Source organism: Erythrolamprus reginae, chromosome 2 (genome assembly GCF_031021105.1).
Source record: "Erythrolamprus reginae isolate rEryReg1 chromosome 2, rEryReg1.hap1, whole genome shotgun sequence".
Lineage (NCBI taxonomy): Eukaryota > Metazoa > Chordata > Lepidosauria > Squamata > Dipsadidae > Erythrolamprus > Erythrolamprus reginae.
Window position 1 is genome coordinate 304,115,042 of NC_091951.1, and position 20,157 is coordinate 304,135,198.

Below are 20,157 nucleotides of genomic sequence, written 5' to 3' on the forward strand. Positions count from 1 at the left end.
AGAATTCTGGGAGTTGAAGTCCACAAGTCTTAAAGCCTTAAAGTCCACAAGTCTTAAAGTCTTAAATCTGCTAAGGTTGGGAAACACTGTTCTAGTCCACCCCACCACTCCCTGCTCAAGCAGGAGACGCTATCATTTCAGACAAGCTGACCCATTTATTTTATTTAAAATTTTACAGTTCTGTTTATAAGGAGGAAGCTAGGCTGCAAAGGTTTACAATTGATCCCGGCACCAGTCGAGGTGGAAAAGGGAGCCCACAGAAACGCAGGGCAACTCGGACCAAGCATGCATAAGGAGCTTTACAGGTGACTCAATCCCAAGCGTCAATAATGATATAAGCGTGATCAAATACCGTACGAACCGACGTCACCAGGTAGCCCCGCCTCCCTCCGCTGACCTCCGGGCAAGCTCCTCGGCGCGGAGTCGCCTGACGCCTGAGCGTGGGGCGGGTCTTGCGTGCCGCGGCCAGGCTACGGGCCGGGCGCGTGGGGGGGGGGGGGGGGCGAGGGAAAAGGGGGCGGCGCTCCTGGTGTGTCGGGGAAGGGGCGGCGAGGCTGCTGCTACTGCTGCTGGGCTGAGGGGGCGGGGTGCCGTGGTGGCGGCGGCGGCAGCAGCGGCTGCGCGTTGCCTGGTACGTCAGCGGCAGGATGGCTGTTGCTGCCGAAGTGGCAGCAGCGGCAGCAGCAGCAGCCTCCGGTGGCGGCTTCGCGGCCCCGTCGGTGGCTGTGGGGCGGGTGGTGGCGTAAAATGGCGTCGCTGCGGGAAGGGGGCAGGTATGGCGTGTCCTGCGGGAGAGTCACGCAGGACAATATCACGGTGCTGCATGTCAAGCTGACCGAGACCGCCTTTCGAGCACTGGAAAACTATCAGGGGAGCAAGGTGAGGAGAGCCCCGGTTCACCTGGTCTTAGCCGCCGAAGAAGGCGATGCTTCGCCCGGGTAGGGGGGTCGATGACTCTCGGAGATTCCCCTGGAGTTAGCGCGGAAAACAAGGACCTTTTTTTGAAGGGAAAAAAAATAGAAAACTAACTTGGAAAGAGGCAACAAACAGCCTCCAGAGGCAAAAGATTGAGTGTCTCGCCTCATCGGATCGGGGCTTGGAGGGAAGAGGCGGCTGAGAGGGGGGAAGCAACTGCGGGAGCCACTTTGGGTTCTCCTGAAGAGAAGGATCCCTTCACTTTCCTTCTATGGCTGCCCGATAAAGTCCAGAGCCTGAACTTTTCCTAAAGTCTCTTTTCCTGTTCTTCGATATTCTTGCCTCACGGTCTCTTTTTTAAAAAGAAAAAAAAACTTTGCGGGAATGACAAAAGTTTTCCGAGCCACAACCTCCTTTCAGGCAGAAAGATAGGAAGGGCGACGCTGCCTGGGGGTTTGATGCCATCTTTTAGAAAATGGCATTTACCCAAGAAAGTCGCCTTTCTGGGTGTCGGTGCCAGCTTGTACCTCCGGAGCTGGCCGTGACCAGTGCCGGCCGTTTCCAGATGAAACCGATTCTGCTGAGCTGTCATTTATTTATGGGCTTTGCTCTTCTTCTGCCTCTGGCTTTGTCGCTGCCATTAAAATGTGTGTGTGGGGAAAAATAGGTGTGGGCACATTTGGGGACTCGGTTTTCTTTTATTTCTTTATTTCTTTCTTTTTGCTTCATTCCTTCTTTCTTTCTTTCTCCTTTCCGCTTTCTTTCTTTTTCCTTTCTTCTCTCTTTCTTTTCCTTCATTCCTTTCTTTCTATCTTTCTCCTTTCCTCTTTCTTTCTTTCTTTTCCTTCCTTCCTTTCTATCTTTCTTTTTCCTTCTTTCCTTCTTTCCTTCTTTCTTTCTATTTTTCTCCTTTCCTTCTTTCTTTTTCCATCTTTCTTTCTATCTTTCTTTTTCCTTCTTTCTATCTTTCTCCTTTCCTTCTTTCTTTTCCTTCCTTTCTTTATATTTTTCTTTTTCCTTCTTTCTTTCCTTCTTTCTTTCTTTTTCTATTTTCTGAAGCGTGTTTGGTGCCAAATTTTTTAAGTACACTACACCCACACATTATAACGCTGTCAGAAATATTAAAATCTTCCTGCCATCCGGACTTCCTTCCCCCATTGGCTTTTTTTCTCCCTCTTTCTTCCCCCCCCCATCCCCGAAATGGGGCCAAATTGTTTCACTTATTTAAAGTGGCATTAACAACCTATTCAAATTTGTAGTGGAGTATATTTAATTTTGGGGTGGGGGATTGCCTATTAAGATGCATTAGCTTCATATATGAGTCTCTGGGGACGCTTTAAAAAAATCGGAGATCAGATCAACAAAAAGTGACCTGTAGGATCTGTGTTAATCTTCTTTTGCAGAAGTAGGAGGCAGGAGAGTTGCTGATCTTTTTCATTATCTTGCGGCAGCTTTCCAGTGGAAACTTGAGCCCTCATTTGTGTTTGTTCAAACCACATTAGAGTTCCTGTGTGTTACCCTGTGCCCAGCAAGAAGGATTATGCTCTAATTAACTGGTATTTTAATATGGAATTTCAAATTAAATTTGCTTCCCTTTCTTTTTGCCCATGTTCCTTTTTCTAAGTGTTCAGAGAAATCTTGGGGGAATTATTGAATTGCAGAGATTCTATGAAGAAGAGAAGGTGTAGATGAAACTTTCTTCTTTATTTTTAAATATTCCAGTCATTTGCCAGCAGGCTTCTCCCAAAAGAGCTTTCCCTTTAAACCTAACAGTAATAGATAAGCTGAGAACATAACTAAACCAGACAGAATTTAAATAACAGGTTCTTGACAGATGGCAGACTATTTCCCCCATTCTCCGCCCTGTTTTCTCCTAGCTGTTCTTCTTGCAGAAAGATGAGTCAGACACGGTTTTCTGAGAATTGACCTCTAAATTGTGCCTTTTAGTATGACTAATGGTTGTTTTTCATAATAAGCAGGGTAAATCTAAAATAGTGAACAAAGTAAGCCTCTTTCAATGAATCTGACTCTTCTGTAGCTGTGTGACTGGGTCAACTTTCTTTCCCCATTCAGCAAACTATAGCCACTCTGGGATATATATGGAATAATTACCGTACTTAAGTACATCAAGCTCTTTCCCTTGTTAAAAATGAGTGGAAATTATTACTTCTGCCAAATAATCCTTACAAATCAACTTCAGATTGGAGCGTTAGCTATAGCATATGTTTGTTGAAGAATTGAAACTGCAGTTATTCATATTTTACAGTGAAATTTTTATTCAAGAACAATGCAGAAAATGCTACTTATTGTTAATATAGCCATCACATTTCCTTTCCTTTATTTTTTGGAACCAGAGCAGTTTAGCTAGCTTTATGAATCAAATTTAAAGAAGAAAATTGATTCTTAAAGTTTACACCATTACAGATATTTTTAGTTTCTTCTATTTCATCTAAATAAAATGTAACATAAAAGAGTTTTCCTCCTCTGTCTTAGAAAAATAGTATTTGTATCAGGAAAATCTAATCTCATTTTACTGCGTATGTGGTTAGCTTTAAAATTACTTTCAGTTTATTTCGGATTGAAAATGATTGTCTTCAAATTCTTTTTAACATTTCTATAATCCAAGGTATTCTGCATTGTCATACACTTACTTGAAGCAGTTTATTTTATAGAAAATAAAACATTGAGAAAAACATTTAATTTATATAAAATACCAAATCTACATAGAGGTAAAAATTAAATTTTAAACAACATTTTTAAGTCTCCTATACAACTTTGCTCTGAAATATATTGTTTTATCTGTTAAATAATTAATCCGGTTTTAATTGTTAAAATATATCCTAAAACAGGAAAATAATTTATTTTATCTGAAGCAGTGGCAGGGCTTTCACATTCATGACTATATAAATGTGCTAATCTCAACTTTCTTATATGGAAAATGAATTACATTTGCCTTCTAAAATTTAAATGATTAATTTAAAAATTGTAAGGATAACAGGGAATTTGAAGTATTAGAAATTAAACTAAGTATACAATCATTTGTACTTTGGGGAACAACTTTAATAACATTTCAGTCTAGAACGTATTTCTGAGAATGCATATATAAATATGTACTGTAAATACAATGTTTATTTTTAAATATTATAAAGAGGTTCCTTAACTAGTTGAAAAACATAAAATGACCTATCTAAATTGTCTTATAAAATGGTATTAAAAACTAAATTCTTCAAGATGTAATTTTCAAAAAACTTGTGATGAAGGAAATTGCTCTTGATAGCTTAAAAATGATCAATTTCTGAGCCAAAGTTAGTTTTAGCCTTGTTTATATTGAAAAGGCAATATACATTAGCTTTTCCATTGACAAGTAATTCATCAGTAAAATATTCTTAAACATATAATAGAATAGGAAGAAATAATTCCTATAATTAAATGCTATAGATAGTAGGAATAAATATAAATTAATTGTATTTATTTGTATTACATTTATTATGGCTATCCATTCTAAAAGACTCTTAATATAACACTATGGTAACCAGACATACAGTATGTATAGCCAGATCCCAGTAAATAATTTAAAACAATGTAAAAGCTTAATATAAATTCCTTCATTTTGTAGGCCTTCATGCCTATTATTAATAAGGCATATTGGTCATTAAAGAGATTTAGATGTTAATTGAAAGGGTAATGTTATAATCACTTTTAATATGCTTTATACATGCTATAGAATAAACAACATAGAAATTGAAACTTCCACATTATTATTGTGTTACAAAAGAGTAGTATTAGCTATGATATGCCTATGTCATTTATACAGACTGTCAAACATTTAAGCTATGTTGAAATGTCATTTCTGTGATGTCATGTCTGTGATGAAAAATGAAATAAATTAATACTAGTATTAATCCATGACAGTCACTTGTAATGATAATACTTCTGTGACCAACTCCTTTTCTGTTGCTAATCTCTGATCAGTCTTGCTATTTTAGTATCTAAGCATACATTAGCACTATTCTAATTAGCACTATTCTAAATGTAATCATTCTCTTGAAGATAAGCCTCAAAATAAATGCTGTCAGAATTTGATGAATGCTTTTTATCTTCTTATAACTATCTGGTAGTTATGGTCAATATAAAAAATACATTGTCTATCTTTTATCTGATGCATTGATTAAGTTTCTATGTGGACTTTTGGAACCAATTTCAGAATTCTGTTTTTGAGCTAAGAAAGTTACAGATGAAGATATCAAAACAGGTATTCAGAACTGTTTTAAATGCCATAGGCTTTTTCGGGGAAAGGAGTTCCTCCCTCCCACTGAATATACATGGGATCAATATCATGCATTTTAAAATAAATAGTGAAATTGTCATTAAAGGCAGTGGGCATGTCTTTCAGCATTTCTGATTTTCCAGTGTCGGGTTAGCTAGTAACTCATGCATTATTATATCTGCAACCCTCCATTAATGTTGCTGGCTATGGCAGAGATAAATCTCTATTTACTTTTGATTTCAAGTTTGTGTGCATGTGGCTTCTCTCATCATTAGCTAAGGTAACTTCAGTCACTCTGCTCAATTTCCACATATGGCCCTGATCATTATCCCAGAGCACACAAGCTTCCAAGGAACAGGGCAGGTGTTCAATTGCCCATAGTCAATCTGGTTGATTCCTATAAATTAAGGGAGATTGAAGAGAAACATAAATGCCCACAAGGGGGGGGGGCATGAATTATCCCCCTCCTCGTGAGTTATGATATCAGTATTCCCAGTTTTTTCTTTTAATTAATCTCAAATCCTTCTGGAAGCCATTTTAGCAGACTAAATATGTAATAAATATTCAATCCCTTTCCAATAGAAACGTGTCCTATTAATGATTGATATACACAGGAAAGAAAGTTCATAGTTAACTTTTTTTTAAACTTGCCTTGTGGAAATAGTTGGCTGCCTGGGAAATCTAGATTTTTGTTATATTTATTAAATAGATTTAGATAGACTTGTGATTGAGCATTAGACTTTCTATCCAACAACAAAATCTAGAAATAAAGGCCAGAATCTATTATTTCTAACGTATTCTTAAAACATTATTTTCTGAGCTTCTATGGATTTTATAAAAGTATCCTACTAATAAATGCCAATAGGGTTAGCATTATTTTACATACATTGCCAAAAGGTGGATGATGCTTGAGAAATTGAGTTATGGCAGTTCGGCACATAATCTACTGCAATCTACTGCAGTGCCGTTGTCCACTTTCCTAGTGTTTATGTGATGGAATGCAATCCATAGTTGCAGGAGGGAGGGGCCGTTCCCAGTTTGGAATGTCTGGGAAGCAGGAAGAGGGTAAAGATGGCAACTCCTCCTCCCAGGAGTTCACAGAATGTGTCTAATTGTTATTGCAGATAGTTTCTCTGGTCTGGCAAGATTCTTAATAGCTGAACAACAAAAAAGAACTACTCAGAAGTAACTCTACATGTGGTTCTTGGTTCTTTTAGCCTGATAGCTTGGATATATACGCCTCTCTTTGCATTTTTAGTTGTAGTTAAGCATGATAGTTAAGCAAAGAGATTGGAATTGACTGAAGTAACAATGTGAATTTTCAATTCTTGAATTTTGTGGACATGGCCCTGTAAATTGATTGGTAAAAATACGGAATTTGTTTGCCAATGCTTTCTTGCCAAGGATTTTTTTTTCAACTTCCCAATCTAACCTGCCTCCTTAGTATTTCCTGATAGTCTCCTGTCCAAATATGATTCAGGCTGGTTGAACATAATTTTTTTGTCAAAAATAGCCAAGGTCCACTACTTGTGCCCATCAGCCTAGATTCCTTTTATTTTGTAACATATTTAGTATTGTATAAAATAGCACAAACACTTTAAAATGTAACACCAAATAGAGCTGAGCAAAAGTGTGTTTGAAAGCTCTGCTTTGCAAAATACATTGTATTTGTCTTGATTGAATAAAGGGTAAAAAAACTGCTTTGAAATGATTACTTCAAAAACTGACTGCACATGGGGGTCCATGCACAGACAACACTTTTGTTGATGGACTATACAACCTAGTACTAGCTGTAAAAAGGTCATTTGTCTTTAGATTGGGGGCAGTATGCTCTAAATACCAGTTCAAGGGGAACAATAACATATTTCTCATCTGGTTGGCTTCTTTGAGTTTTAAAAAAGCTACATTTTATGAGCTTCTGCCTGATCTAGCAGGCCAGTTATGTTGTTAAATATGCATAGGACTGAACTAATAATTTATTAACAATTTTTGTATCGCCAGCATTTCTTTTTTACATTCAAATTAAAGTTGAGTAGAAAAATGTTTTGGAGCTGCAGAAATATAATGCTGGGGGCTGCACTGAGGCTCTGTGCAGTCACAAATTGCCCACCCTTGTTTTGGTATTCCAATTCAACTCTATTGACAGAGCTGCAGGAAGAGTTTGGAAGGATACAAATACAGTACTGTATATTCTATCAAGTTTGTTTTCTATAATAAACCAGTTAAAGAGTTTTTTCTAGTTTGTTGTAATTGAAAACCAAACCTACATTTGCTAGTGTCGCTCTTGAAGCCCAGCCAGATGAGAACACATTTTGGCTCATATACTCAGCACTGAACTGTTGTCTGTCAGTGGTTAAATAAAGTTGATTGAGTCAAATTGTAGAAATTGGCCTTTTTGTCAGGAGAAGATAGCTAGCTTATAGGTTGGAAGCTAAGGAGAGGGGAGATTACTTTTTAAAGTAAACTTCTTATAATTGATTTTTTCTAATATTGTAAAGTAATTTTAACAATACAAAAATATAAACAAATCATTTTATAGCTATTAAGTTATTGATTGATGGATTGATTTTTTTTTTCTGAAATGAATTCATTGAGGTGCTATGGAGTATTTTTTTAAAAAAGATAATTAAATTGGTCAAATAATTTTTGTTATTATTATTTAGGGCTATTTCAATTCTTTGAAAGGGGTGTTCAGGATATATAGCTGTTTTAACTGTTTTTCATGGTTAAGCTATTTTTTCCAAGCTCATACAGCTAACATTTTGCCTAGCAAAGCAATTACCAATGGGGAGACAGACAGGAATAGCTCCTAAAACTGCTGTAGGAGTCAGGAAAAAGATGTAGCTGTGTTAACATTTTGAGAAATGGTAATTTGTATACCTGCCCAAGTGTTTCTAAGCATCTCTTTTGAAAGATTTGCATTGCCATAATTGTTATCAAAACCCAATTAATTTTTTTCTTCAATATATTTCATTAATATGAAAGGCAGCAGAAAAATTATGTATGTGATAGACTTTAGAAAGTTAGCACCTACCCACCTCCTAGACCAGTGATGGTGAACCTATGGCACGGGTGTGTGCTGGCCAGCTAATTTTTGGCTCACATAGAGGCTCTGGGAAGGCATGTTTGGCTTCCAGGGGGATGGGGGAGAGTGTTTTTGCCCTCCACCAGCTCCAGGGAAGCCTTTGGAGCCCAGGGAGGGTGAAAGACAAGCCTACTGGGCCCACCAGAAGTTGGGAAACAGGCCATTTCTCGCCTCCAGAGGGCCTCCAGGCGGTGGGGGAAGATGTTTTTGCTCTCCCCAGGCATTGAATTATGGGTGTGGGCACTCAAGCATGCATGACAGCGCACCCACACGCTCTTTTGGCACCTGAAGAAAAAAAGATTCACTATCACTGTCCTAGAGATATAAAATATTTTAGGAAATATTAAAAAGGCAGAATATTATATAGAATATCTGTGGCTGAGAAATGCGTTTAGGCATAAAAAAGACTCACTCTTAGTAGCCCCCATCTTTGTCAATGTGCCATCTAGGAATGGCCCTGCTCACTCATCCCTCCCCCACCTTTGTTAATAACCTAGAATACAAGCCTGAGATGCACAGAAAAGCCTACAGAGTTAGCGAAGACCCTTGCCCCTTGGAAGTCTGATCACCAGTGAGACTGAATTTCTTATACAGGAACAGGAAACTCTGAGGTGGGGCTCAACAGGGGATATTAAAAACTCAGGGACTCTCAGCAACGCCCTTCTTCCTTAACATCCTTGAGGCAAGGGGTTCCCCCCCCCTTTTCCTAGGACCTCAGACCATGTGGTCCTGCTGTCCTCCATTAAACATCTTTTCAAGCAGTCCCATGCTTCTGATGTCTTTTTCCCCACTTGGAACCGAACCTAGAAGGCTATTCCTTACAACAGTTCAAAGTCACATTCTATATTGTGACTATAGAAATGAAAAGTTAAAAAATAATTTTGAACAGAGATTTGTTATGTAGAAATCATTTGCTGTTTTACAGCCCTAGCTTTGTGTTAACAAAAATTATGGTTCATGAGAAACAAATGGATTCTTTAATAAATAGATATTGCTTTTTTATCATTTTTTGCATTGAGTGAACAGCATGACTTTTAGTATTTTCACAATAAAGACATTCTTTCTGTTTTATTATATTCATATAATTTCCAGTGGTTTGATTCACAGTTACTGGTTTCCTTTTACCACAATAGATACTGTATATGCAGTTAGGTAATTAGAGAGAGAGCTCTATTTCAGTTTAACAAGCCATTTACTATTTAATATTTTAAATGCTATTCATTGTGTGAGATTCTAGCAACTATTAAAATAGATCCTGAATTAGTTAATATTAATAGCAAATCATATAATGTCCTGCTTGTCTTTTACATTGAAACAAAATGAATTAAATTTTATTTGTTTTGCATTGGTACTATATTTAATTAGAAATACAAATAATGTTATTTCAGAGATTCCATATGTAAAGTCTAAAATATTAGAAATTATTTTAATATATAATTTCTCGTATCTCTTAACATACTTAGTTAAATATGCATTACTGTACTTATATAATCCTTTATAATGTTTTGCTAAAATGCTTTCTATTTTTAAAGCTTTCTAATGATCTTGCTTTTTTTCCTTTAGAATTTAATTCCTTCTCGACCTTCAATACAATTTCAAGGGCTTCAAGGGGTATGTATTTTTATTAAGAAAAACTTGTTTACCTACAGTTAAAGCAGCATATAAATGTTTAAATATTAGGAGAAAGAAGTCAGGCATTAAATTAGTTATGTTTGTGACCAAATTTGTCTTGTATTTATTTTTAATATAATATTGGTAGTTTTCTTTCTCTACACTTCTCCCTCACTGCCTAATACAAACTGAAGTAATACTTTAAATAGAATACGGTTGTACTTGCATGTTATAAAATTTGATAAAGTAATAAAAATTATTACCCATGGGTAAAATACAATAAAATGTGGCATATAAGCATATTCATGTTTATAGGTGACTAAATATCAGATGCATGCGTATGATGGCTACCTGGTTATCCATTTGTTGTCTGTCTCTTAGCTACCTGAATTTTCTTAATTCATTTTGGAAATATGGAATAGAAGATGAATAGGTTTTTTCTATCTTTTTTTGGTTTGAACTAGGAAAAAAAATGAAACAAAAACTATTATGGAACGATGAATTATTTCAGATTTCTTGGTGATCAATATAGGCTATTGATTGCATGTGTGGTCCACTTATTTAAAGTATAGTTAATTAAATTGTTAAAGTACTTTGCGCATAATGAAATTCTCATTTCATTTCTCAGTTATTTATCAGGAGATAAAATTTGTTATGTTTCATAAAAAAGTATAAAGAAGAGTTGAGTTGCATATCGTCTTGATCATTGAAACTGCTTGCTCAGACTATTTCCTCAATATTGATATGCCATTCTTGATTTGTGTACCCAGATGTTTTCAGTCAAGGTAGCCCTTAGTAGGGCCAAATATTGGCTGTTTAATTTTATAGCAAAGTAGATTGAATCTTGTGCATGACAAGAGTCAAATATGCAACATGACAAGCAGAATGGGCCAAAAGGGAAAGAGGATACCCCACACTAGTATACATTCAATACTGTAGGATACTGATGGTGAACCTGTGGCCCTAGCTCAGCTCCAGCATATATGTGCACACCATCTAGCTGATTTTCGGCTCACACGGAAGGCATGGAGGGCCTCTGGGGGAATGGGGGAGGACGTTAACCCCCCCTCCTCAGGCTCTACGGAAGCCTCTGGAGCTTGGGGAGGGTGAAAAACAGGCCTGCCAGGCACACCAGAAGTTGGGAAAGAGGCTGTTTCTGGCCTCCAGAGGGTCTCGGGGGGGGGGGCAGAGGAGGCAATTTTCATCCTTCCCAATCATTGAATTATGAATGTGCGCACACGCTTTCGGCACCCAAGGAAAACAAGATTCACCATCATAGCTGTAGGACAAGGGTCTGTAACCTGCAGCTCCGAAGTCACATGTGGCTCTTTGGGTCCTCTGTTGTAGCTCCCTGTCAGGTGATCCCATCACTGACTGGTCCTGCCACTTGCCTTCCCCTCCCAGTCACTCCTTGCCTAGCCTGAGAATGTAAGGCAATGGCAGGGGATGAGAGGGTGATACAGAGAGAGAGAGAGAGAAACACATACACACAGAGATACAGAGAGCTGGGAGAAAAAGATACATAGAGAGATACACAGGAAGAGGGAGGGGGACAGGAAGAGAGGGGGGGGATCAAAGGATTTTGTGGCTCCCTGTGTTGTTTTTTTCTGTGGGAAATGGGTCCAAATGGCTCTTTGAGTGTTTAAGGTTGCAGGCCCCTGCTGTAGGATCAAAACTGAATGGGACCACCCCTTATGGAGATAAATGATATGAAGAAAACAGGCATGTAGAAATACAGTATGTCTTTCATATAGAAAAACTAGTTAAAATAATGTATTAATTCAGTGAGGTATATTGTTAAATATATTGTTTAGAATCAAGTGGAAAATCATACACACCCCTTACATCATCATTTATCCAAAAGATTGCAATAGATGTAATCAGAGGTAGATTAATCACAATGTTCATATAAGCTTACATTATTTCCCATTTTCCCTTCTCATCAAGTTCTTTCACAATCAACGGTCAAATGGATTTTTTTTTAAAAAAAATATTTCTACCCTAATCAATATATTGGGGGCAGAATTCTGGAAAATCCTTTCAAGTAGAATGAAGTGTGTTTCTGGATCTTTCTGCCCCACATTTTTCATATATTGCCAAAGATTTGGAATTTGCCCTAAACAAAACATGATCATAATTCTTATTCTATACCAATATCACTGTTATGATGGGAAAGAGCAAAATGAAATCAAGTATCAGGATAAGAATGAAAAAAAGATTTAATAGACATGCTTATTAAAATGGAAGATATTTTAGTGTACGATCTAGACTGCAAAGTACCATATCTTTGATTTTTCAGTAATATGCTTGATAATGTAAAGTCTATATTAACATGTTCAAATGTTGTATATATAATAACACTGACAAGGCAATATAGAATTGTAATACATATTGATAATTTGCTAAAACATGACTTTTTGGTTAACTTTTTTGGGGGGAAACTTTCTTTGCTATTATTTATTTAGTTTAAGATGAAGCACTGTACTTCTATTCCTATTTGTGAATTCAAGTTATTGTTTAACCAGAGTTGTACATTGATCAGTCATCAAGTGAGCAGAACATATTACTCTTGTTTTTCCTATAACCAGTAGATTCAGCAATAATTTGTTTGCAAAAATTAGGCCACAAAATAATAATTGTAATTTATAGCATCTTATTAGTCTAAAAGACTTTTAGAATATTACCTAGTCAACATGCTAAATTTCAGTTTTTGATTTTTATAAGTAAGTTCACACTGCAATTTCTCTGCTCTTGCTAAATGGATTCTTGGTACTGGATTGCTTTGTTGATATTCATGTATCAAATCTGGAACCAGATTTTGCTGCCTGTCACAATTCTGGGGGAATATGTTTAATTTTTATTGCCACTTCAACTGCAGCTATTCTTTTTGTGTGTGTGTCTAATAGAACAGTAAAGGAAAATATAATTATAGGAGACCATTTCTTTCTTTGTGTATGCAACGTTCCTACTCCACACATAAATTACTCATGATAGCTACTTATCTTAGGATCAGCAGCAGCAATTTCTCAGGCAGGCTTTTCTCAATATTACCCGAATATGCTAAGAATAGGACGTTTTCATCTAGGTACATAAAGCATGTTCTACATCATTGCAGAAAAGCCCCTCCATATATAATACATAGACTGGCAGTCATTTCTTACTTGAACTCTGGTAGTTCAACAAAACTTACTGAATGCAGGATGCAGATCAAGCTTGTGAAATACAGTACACAGGTATTGCTTACCTCAGCCTACTCCTTATCATTTGCCTTCTTTGAGACAACTATTTCACATAGGTTTCATAAACAATGGAATCTTACACCCATTCAACTGTCAAATAAACCATGAAGTAACATGGGCAGGTTCACTTCTGTCTCAGCAATATGCTTAACTGATAGCTGCCAACTTATTCCTGGTTGACTCTTACTTTGAGTATGGGAGTAGTTTTAGATTTAAAAAAAATGTTGGGGTCTGCTTGAAAGGAAAAGCAATACATTTGGCATTTTTTAAAAAAATCAGCACAATATTGTTCTGAATATATTTTTTGAAATTTTGGGGGGAGTTATTGCTTACTGATACATATGCATATATTTTAAAAGGCAGGTTATGGAGGGTGATGCAGGAGTAGCATCTTTGGCTTGGATTCCCTGTATTGCTTGATATCTCCATGAATCAAATGGAAGAACTTAGCCAGAGATCTGACATAAGATATTATATGATGTTATCAGCCAACTTAATTTCTTCTATGGATTTGGGTGTCTGTACTTGGGCATAATAATGTCTGGATGAGAAGTAGGATCTGGCAACAATGCCTCATATTCTCATCATCTCTCAAAATTTTCCAATATACAGTATTACAAATAGGACTGACTTGTCATGGTCCCATTGGAGCCCAGTTTGAAGGAGGAGAATGAGTTGGAATTGGGACTGTCAGACAAGGATGGAACATTTTTTGGCATGTTTGGAGAGAGCAGAGAGCAGATAAGATTATAAGATGGAGAGCTGCCTGCCTTCACAGACCAAGGGGAGGGTCGGCTACAGACAGGCAATGGTGCTGATAGGCAGCAGGTCTCTGGTGAGGAAGATCTGCTACTTTCACTTGATCCAAGGGCATGGAGAGCAGAGCATAGGCAAGCTCAGAGAAGGTCTGCAGGCAACCCAGGAGAAGGTCACCCCACTCCACCTCACATCTGGAGTGGAGTGATTTAAGGAGAAGCTGTGTTAGTCTTTGCAGGAACAATTATTTGTTTGGGATCACACTCCCCCCCCTCCCCCCAGCTTTGATTTGTGCCATTTTGTCTTCCTTCAAGAACTGCTTTTGCCCTTTGCTGTACTTTACCTTCAGAACTTATGCCTGGATTTTTCCTTGTGGACTTTCCTTGTACTATATTGGCGGCTGTTTTGGGCCTGAGGGGGGCTGCCTTCAGAATATTGTGGGGTGGAACCTTATTGATTGTTGGAGGGAGATTTGTTAAACCACTTCTTGAAAACAATAAAAGACTCTCTAAAAGTCTGCCTTGCCTTGACAACCTGGGTCATAACATGACTGAGTGAGGATTACTCAGAAGTCGCAATTGATACAGGTGCTATTCATTTATAGCATTAATGGAAGACATTTTCAATGTTTGTTTACCCATTTTTTGAATATTACTTAACAATCCTAAATATCTGTATATAGAGGTACAGTGTTCCCTCGATTTTCGCGGGTTCAAACTTCGCGAATAGCCTATATCACGGCTTTTCAAAAAATATTAATTAAAAAATATTTTGCGGGTTTTTTTTCTATACCATGGTTTTTCCTGCCCGATGACATCATACGCCAGTGCCAAACTAATAATTTTTGCAAATAAATAACAAAAAAATAATTATTGTTAGTAAATAATTATGTTTACAAATATCAGGATCACTAAGTGTCTTATTCAATGGTGAGTACCAGTAATAATGGTGAGTAAATGGTTGTTAAGGGAATGGGAAATGGTAATTTAGGGGTTTAAAGTGTTAAGGGAAAGCTTGTGATACTGTCCATAGCCAAAAATGGTGTATTTACTTCCGCATCTCTACTTCACGGAAATTCGACTTTTGCGGGCAGTCTCAGAACGCATCCCCCGCGAAAATTGAGGGAACACTGTAATCCTTTCTTCTCAATCACAATTGGGACTGACAACTCTGTTGTTAAGTAGTGCAATTGTTAAATAAAATGCTACATGGCCCTATTGACTTACAAAGTTGCAGTTGTTAAGTGAATCACCTCAGATTGTTAAGTACAATATCATGTGATTGTGACTTCCGACTTCCTAACACAGTGATGGCAAACATTTTTTTCGGCTCAGGCACCAAAAGGGTGTGCCACACCCATAATGTGCACCACACCATGCATGCAAACAACCCCCCACGCTCCGTGCACATGCACACAGGCCTTACTGAAGCCTCTGGACTTCCAGTTGGCCCTCTGGCTCATTTTTCGCCAGGGTTCAGGAGGCTTTCCTGAAGCCTAGGGAGAGCGAAAATGGCAGAAAAGAAGGCCGAAAATCATCTGGCCATCATGCATATGCGCTGGAGCTGACATAGGGCAATGCCTTGCATGCTCTCAGATATGACTCTGGGTGCCACCTGTGGCACGTGTGCCATAGGTTCACCATCATTGAACTATGATATAAAAGGAAAACATTCCTTTACATTAAAAGTCCTTACTATTTAGCTTAACATATACTTATTAGAATACTACATCAAAGCAAATATTGAAGATAAAATGATGCAAGTTTTCAGAAATCAAGTAAGAGCAATTTTATTTTTAAGCCTGATTCCATCTACCTGGGATCACTACTACTATGCTTCATAACTAATAATCTTGGTAGGGTATCTGGTGGTGGGGTTTGTTTGTTTTTAGTCCATCAACAGAAGAGAAAGAAATATGCTGCAAAATGTAGAGATACTGTAATGTTTAGTATCTTCAGAACCAGAGATAAGAGTCAACAAAATTGCTTGAATAATTTTCTTTTTGTTTTAAGACTTCTCAGTGGAAGCGGCAGCTTGCTTGGTATATTTCTAAATGTAAAAATAACATTGTTAGAAGTTTTGTCTTCCAAAATACAATTTATTGAGTTTAAATATTAAATATTTTAATTGAATTCCGTTTCTTTCTTGGGCTCAATAGACATGTCAATGACAGACTAAAATTTCATTTATTATGTAAGAATCCTTTATTGTAAACTAGCTGTAAATATGAAAAATATCTAGTTTCATAATTATAACATTATAGAAAATATTTGTATTTGTTTTTGTTTCAGCTTGTAAAGATTCCCAAAACTGATGTCCCAAATGAAGTCCATACATTTGATTTCTATGTTTCAAATGTTGGCAAAGATAATCCTCAGGGAAGCTTTGATTGTGTCCAGCAAACTGTTTCAAGGTAAAGGATTTACTAATTGGAATAAAAATAAAATTGATTTTTTTAAAGTGTTGCCGGTATCTGTAGTCCTGTTGCAATGAACAATGGAAAAATAATTCATCTCAGCAAATAATAATAATAATAATAATAATTATTATTATTATTATTTATTAGATTTGTATGCCGCCCCTTTCCGAAGACTCGGGGCGGCTCACAACAACGATAAAAACAATATTATACTGGCACCAAGTATAAACTCTAATTCTAAAATTGTTGTAGTCTTCTGAAAAATTAATTAGGGGAAATTGTCTTGTTTAGATCTCCTTATGTTGTCTGTGGAAAATGCCAGTTCTGCCTCCGGTCCCTCTTTGTTTTGTACATATGACAAGTTATGTTGTCTACTTTGGAATTCCAAAGTATTGCAGAGAGATATTCCCCAAAATTCACAGAGAGAAAGAACTATTTTACAACCTTCTAGAAATGGAGAATGAAACCAGGATGAAAAAAATATATGGTCAAAGTGTATTAAATATTATTTATTATACATTTATTAACAATATTTATTATACATTAAACTTATACTTTAAAAAATCTGAAATTAAGAGCAAATGCTGTGGTTTTTAATTTTGAAGATTTTGGAATATTTTGGAATTTAAGAATTTTTACTAAGATGAATAGAATCAGAACATTGATAATAAAGAGAGGAAGGAACAAATATAAAAGCAAATATAACAAAATCAAAAACTAGCTCAGTAAGTTGTTTACATAACTTCAGGAAAAATGTAAAAGTTGTAAAATCCATATTCAGTATTTGTTTCTGAAAGATACTTATATAAATGAAGGCATTATTTCTGTTAGATGAAACCCTTTGTTAGTCACCTAAAATGTATTTTAAATTCAGGATCCATTGTATTTTGCTCCTCTAATACTATTTCTACATTTCAATACCTTTAATTCAAAGAAAAATTTATTAGACTACTTAATTTGATGTAGGAAGAAAGTAAAAGTATAATTATTACAGGGGTCGACAAAGTTGTTCAGAATCTAGGAGCCAGCCAAAAAATTTAGGAGCCAGAATTTTTTTTAAGCAAACTTGGTTTTTTGCCGAGTCTCCACCTGACATCGCTTTCACCCCCTCCCCCCCGGCGCAGGCCTGGCTCCGCCGAGCCGGCTCTGCTGTACTCCCGTCGGGATCCGAGGGGAGACCGTTAGTCAGAAACCGAAACAGAGAAGAAGGAAAGGGAGACCGGGCCGGGGACGCGGGTGAGGGGGGGAGGGGGGAGGAGGGGTTACTGGTCGGAAGTCACCGCGCACGCGGCCGGAGGAGGAATGAACAAAACCTCACGCCGGGAGGGGAGGGGCTTCCGCTTCTCTCCGAAGGCGGGTGAGCGGCCAAGATCGGAGCGTCTGTGTGCGGTGGGGGGGAGTGAAGGGGTTCGAGTAGGAGGCGGAATGGAGGCAAGGGGGGGAGGGAGAGACGCACGCAAGCGCAGGGGACGCTGGGAAAGCAGCTCGCTCCGAGGTTGATGGGCGGAGCTACGGAAGCCAAGATGTACCATTTCTGGGCGTAAACACAAGGCGGGAAAAATATACTGTATACATACAGTACAGCAGGCAACATTTTCTAGGCGCCAGACAACATTTTCTAGGCGCCACTGGCGACCAGGCGCCTGGGTTTGTCGATCCTTGAATTATTAAATGTACACTAGAGTTCAAGATCTAAAATTCAAAACTGAGAGATTTAATTTGAATAGGAGATTTAAAGGCAACATGATTAAATCTAAACTAACTTGAGACCGGAATTAGAAAATATTGGAATGTAGAGATAGATTGGGTTGAAAGTAGAGACTGGTAGAGATACAGTATATTATCTACCATACATGGGGCTACCTTTGAAGAGTGTTTGGAAACTTCAAATCATCCAAAATGCAGCCATGCGAGTAGTTATGGGCCTTCCAATGGAAGTTGCAATTAAAATTGTTTTCTTACTTTATTGCTTAGTACTGGATCATCACAGCTCAGTTGCCTGGGTTTTATACAGGATAAAATTACTGTATGTGCAACAAATGATTCTTACCAAATGACCAGAGAACGTATGACCCAGGCAGAAGAAGAGTCTCGTAATCGAAGTACAAAAGTCATAAAACCGGGTGGACCATATGTAGGTATGACTGTATTTTTTTCTTTTCTATAATTACTTAAATTCTAGTTATTGCATCATTTACAAAATATTGTAATTTCTATAAAGTTGATTTTTTTTGTCATTTTCTCTTTGCTCTTTTCAGTAACAATTTCAGTAGTTTAACATGTTCCTTTTGTAAATCCAAGTTAAGAAAGTTTTACAAATCAGTCTTACGATTTACTATTCATATGTGTCCTTAAATTATTTAAATTAGTATTATCTTAATAATTATTAATAATTGATAATATTAATATTAAATAAGAAATATTAATATTTAATTATCCAAACATCAACTGGCTTTATTTGTAAATCCGTTATACCATATTTTTTCATGTAGCTTTTATACTCTAGCATTTTAAAATCCATTTTCAGATCCCTAACATCTTTTTCAAAGTCATTTTTGTAACCTGGCATTTCTATTCAGATCAGCCTTAATCTCTGTTTTATCAAAAAAAAAAAATGTTTTTCTCTTACATTATAGGATCAATTTTGTAAATAATTGAGTATACTATCCCTAAACAGTCTTTAATTTCTTCTATAGTCAAATAGTATTACTTGAATTGTAATTCCAACAAAGACTACCAATTTAAGCCACTTTCAAATCACTGTTTGAAGCCACAATCATCTGGCATTTTCTCTGAAAAACTGAGTTTGTGATGGTTCACCTCTCCCATCACATAACTCTGTCTTACTCTTCTTCTGTAATAGGAGAAAGATAAGGTGACAAGTTTCCAGCTCCCACAGTATGAACTACGCACACGTTCTATCACTCTTACTGTTTTCCCTTTCTTTTGGCATATAAGCAGAAAAACTCACCAGTCGAAAGTTAGAACATGGATTAGAGAAGGTAGCCATCTATTAGTTCATGCAATCTTAAATTACCGTTTTTCAAGCAGTATTGAAATATTATATTCACTGAAGAATATAATTTCATAATTCTGTTTGATCACTAATTCGACATTAGAGTGCTTGAAATGATCAAAGATAGTTATTTGTCTTGAACAATGGAGCCCTGAAGTGAATTTATGATTCATATAAATTAAACATGTAAAATTTATAATTTCTAAACATATTTAAAACTATATTCCTGCATTTGAGTGAATTTCTTTTACAGCTTTTGTAGAGATAAACTTCAGGTTTTTCCAAAGTGCACAGATATAAAAACAGTTTTTTTTATTATTATTACTTATAGGTAAAAGAGTACAAATTCGAAAAGCACCACAAAGTATTCCAGATGCAGTTCCTGAAAGAAAAAGGTCTACCCCCATCAACCCTGCAAATACAATACGGAAGACCCATACAAACAACAGTATTTCACAGCGGCCTTATAAGGATAGAATAATTCATTTATTGGCATTGAAGACCTACAAGAAACCAGAACTTCTTGCCCGCTTATTAAAAGATGGAGTTAGTCAAAAAGATAGGAACTCCCTTGCTGCTATTCTTCAGCAGGTGAAAATTTATTTACACTTCTGCTTTCTCCTTTGTTTTATAACCTATATCAATTATGATGGATTGGTTCAAAAATTGCATTTTGCTGAGATCAAAATGAGCTTTTTAATTTAGGCATTTTGAAATTCATCCATATAGCACTGAATTAAGATTTGACATTGCAGGTATATTATGTCTATAACTTAAAATATTTTGATTCTTTTTTCCTATATATCCCCTAATGTTCCTTTTTTGCGTTGTTATTATTTGTACACCCTG

General features: G+C 36.8%; 1 protein-coding gene across 2 annotated transcripts in view; it reads left to right on the forward strand.

The window, feature by feature from the left end:
* The first annotated feature begins 498 nt into the window (after positions 1-498).
* The window catches only part of ELL2 (elongation factor for RNA polymerase II 2), a 38,168-nt gene continuing 18,509 nt past the window's right edge, over positions 499-20,157 (forward strand). The window contains exons 1-5 of one of the 2 annotated variants that reach the window (XM_070743003.1): positions 499-879; positions 9,831-9,878; positions 16,165-16,286; positions 18,267-18,430; positions 19,640-19,899. In XM_070743003.1, coding sequence (XP_070599104.1) covers positions 748-879; positions 9,831-9,878; positions 16,165-16,286; positions 18,267-18,430; positions 19,640-19,899 — 726 coding nt within the window. In that variant the 5' untranslated portion in view covers positions 499-747. The remainder of the gene's footprint in view (positions 880-9,830; positions 9,879-16,164; positions 16,287-18,266; positions 18,431-19,639; positions 19,900-20,157) is intronic. The other variant, XM_070743004.1, reaches the window with a different exon arrangement.